This window comes from Borostomias antarcticus, assembly GCF_949987555.1.
Source record: "Borostomias antarcticus genome assembly, contig: scaffold_89, whole genome shotgun sequence".
NCBI lineage: Eukaryota > Metazoa > Chordata > Actinopteri > Stomiiformes > Stomiidae > Borostomias > Borostomias antarcticus.
In genome coordinates this window covers 688,206-690,705 of record NW_028175833.1, presented here as the reverse complement: position 1 = coordinate 690,705, position 2,500 = coordinate 688,206, and the positions used below count along the sequence as shown (strand labels likewise).

The 2,500-nt window shown below is 55.1% G+C and overlaps 1 protein-coding gene across 1 annotated transcript in view; it reads right to left on the bottom strand.

The window, feature by feature from the left end:
• The window catches only part of itga7 (integrin, alpha 7), a gene marked incomplete at both ends in the record, with an annotated part of 54,893 nt that overhangs the window by 7,643 nt on the left and 44,750 nt on the right, over nt 1-2,500 (bottom strand). Inside the window, 6 exons of the mRNA XM_084463048.1 lie at nt 239-457; nt 612-714; nt 1,320-1,397; nt 1,761-1,840; nt 1,968-2,042; nt 2,219-2,411. Of these exons, the coding sequence (XP_084319174.1) occupies nt 239-457; nt 612-714; nt 1,320-1,397; nt 1,761-1,840; nt 1,968-2,042; nt 2,219-2,411 (748 nt within the window). The remainder of the gene's footprint in view (nt 1-238; nt 458-611; nt 715-1,319; nt 1,398-1,760; nt 1,841-1,967; nt 2,043-2,218; nt 2,412-2,500) is intronic.

Below are 2,500 nucleotides of genomic sequence, written 5' to 3'. Positions count from 1 at the left end.
GGACAGGACACACAGGGGGACAGGACGCACAGGGGGACAGAACGCACAGGGGGACAGGAAGCACAGGGGGACAGGACGCACAGGGGGACAGGACGCACAGGGGGACAGGAAGCACAGGGTGACAGGAAGCACAGGGTCAAACACTCGGGGTGCACTTCATTTAGATCACCCAGTGCAATAGCACCATAAAACCATGTCTAAAAGTGCAAACTTGGAGACAGATCAAACGCACCCAGACTCTGTCGAACAGGCGGGGGGGCTGGGAGGGGTCTGACAGGTTGGCGCTCAGCCTCAGGGGGTTGAGCGCAGAGTGGTGGGTGCAGTGGGCGTGTGAGCGGTCGTCGAAGTGCAGGCTAGTGGGGTACAGCAGCCACTTCCCATTGGACAACTCGTAAGGCCACATGATGTTGAGGAAGGCGGAGCCAAGCGTCTCGCGGAACTTCCCGGTATTGGTCACCTGATCGGAATGGAAAATCGGATTAGTCACTTGGGGCATGGTGTACTGTATTGTTGAGTTATCTGAAATCTTCACGCACTCCTCTCTCTCTCTTTTCCTCTCTCTCTCTCTCTCTCTCTCTCTCTCTCTAACCGCACGCTCACTCTCTTCTCACCGTGAACTCGAAGTCCACTGGGCTCCCGATGTCGTCCTGGGACAGCAAGGCGCTCTCTCCCCTCACAGCTCCACTGAAGAACAGCTGGTGAGGACGAGCCAGCCTGCAGCAACGCAGCAGCACCGTCAACACCAGCGTCAACACCAGCGTCAACACCAGCGTCAACACCAGCGTCAACACCACCGTCAACACCAGCGTCAACACCAGCATCAACACAGCGTCAACACCACCGTCAACACCACCGTCAACACCACCGTCAACACCAGCGTCAACACCAGCGTCAACACCAGCGTCAACACCACCGTCAACACCAGCGTCAACACCACCGTCAACACCAGCGTCAACACCACCGTCAACACCACCGTCAACACCACCGTCAACACCGGTCACCTCACAGTCATTTAACCGGTCACCTCAGGGTTATTTACAGAGACTTTCTAATGGTTTAATGATTCATAATGGTGTAGTGTGTCAGAGGGGGAGAGTCAGAGAGTCAGGGAGAATGAGAGAGAGAGAGAGAGAGGGAGAGAGGGAGGGAGGGAGGGAGAGAAGGAGGGAGGGAGGGTGAGAGGGAGGGAGAGAGAGAGAGAGAGAAAGAGAGAAAGAGAGGGAGAGAGAGAGAGAGAGAGAAAGATAGAGGGAGAGGGAGAGAAAGATAGAGGGAGAGAGAGAGAGAGACAGGGAGAGAGAGAGAAGCTGCAGTCCTACCCGCTGACAGACAGGGGGAGCTCTATGACCACCTTGGCCCGGGCCGTGACTGGAGCCAGGTCAGCCTGCTCACTGATCCTGGAGGAGGACAGGAGGACAGGAGGACAGGTCAATCAGACCACATCACATCAGATTAGATCATGTAATCTTGGAGATATACGTGGAGAATGGATACATGGACAGCATAAATGTTTATGAGGCAGCCTGATATGTCTGATTCTAAGGTATCAGTTACTGTAACAGAGATCCAAACAATGAATACTGATTGATGTGTACAGTATATAGGTGATACCAGTGTCAAGATCATATACATTATGAGAGATACCAGCACATATCTGAGAGAGAGAGCAGCTGAGAGAGATCAGATAAGAGAGACCAGTTGAGAGAGCAGGAGAGACCAGCTGAAAATGATAGACTGAGAGGATCGGTCGGTGGACTCACGTAGTCATCACAAGGCCAACAGCCACCTCCTTGGTATCTATGGTGATGTTTGACGTGCTTAGGATGATGTAGAACTTCAGCTGTCAACACAAACAAACGCATCACGTAAACAACAGTCTCTAGGGAGGAGACGGGAGAACACGAGTGTTAGAAGAACATTAATAAGTCAAAAGTGAGTAAACCCCCATGCTGTCCCGTCTAATGTACCTTGGCGTCCCTCTTCAGTGGATTCCCGAGTTCGCATTCCGCCTGCGAGCCGTTCTCATTGGCCTGGCACACCACCTGCAGTCACATGACACAAGGACAGGTCTGAGCCGTGGCTGCAGTCAGGTACTTGTTCACCTGCATCCCTGAGATGCATCCCTGAGATCCTGGACTGAGCCAGCCAGGGGCAGACCTGGAGGTGGGGCTTGGGCCAGACCTGTGGTCCAGTGGTGTTGGGGTAGCGCCGGACCTACCTGCTGCCCTCTGACCCCGTAGTAGGACAGCGTGCGCGGCAGGGAGACCAGCAGCTGGGCAGCGTGGGCGTCGTCTCCGTCGGGGTTCAGGGGGTCGGCGGGGGGGTCGGTGGGTGCGTTGGTGACGGTGACCTCCAGGACCACCGGACGCTGGTCGGACCGAGAGTAGAACACGGCCACGCCCTCCTCGTCCCTACACACACACGCGCAAACACACACACACACACACACATGCACACACACGCACGCGCACACACACACACACACACACACACACACACA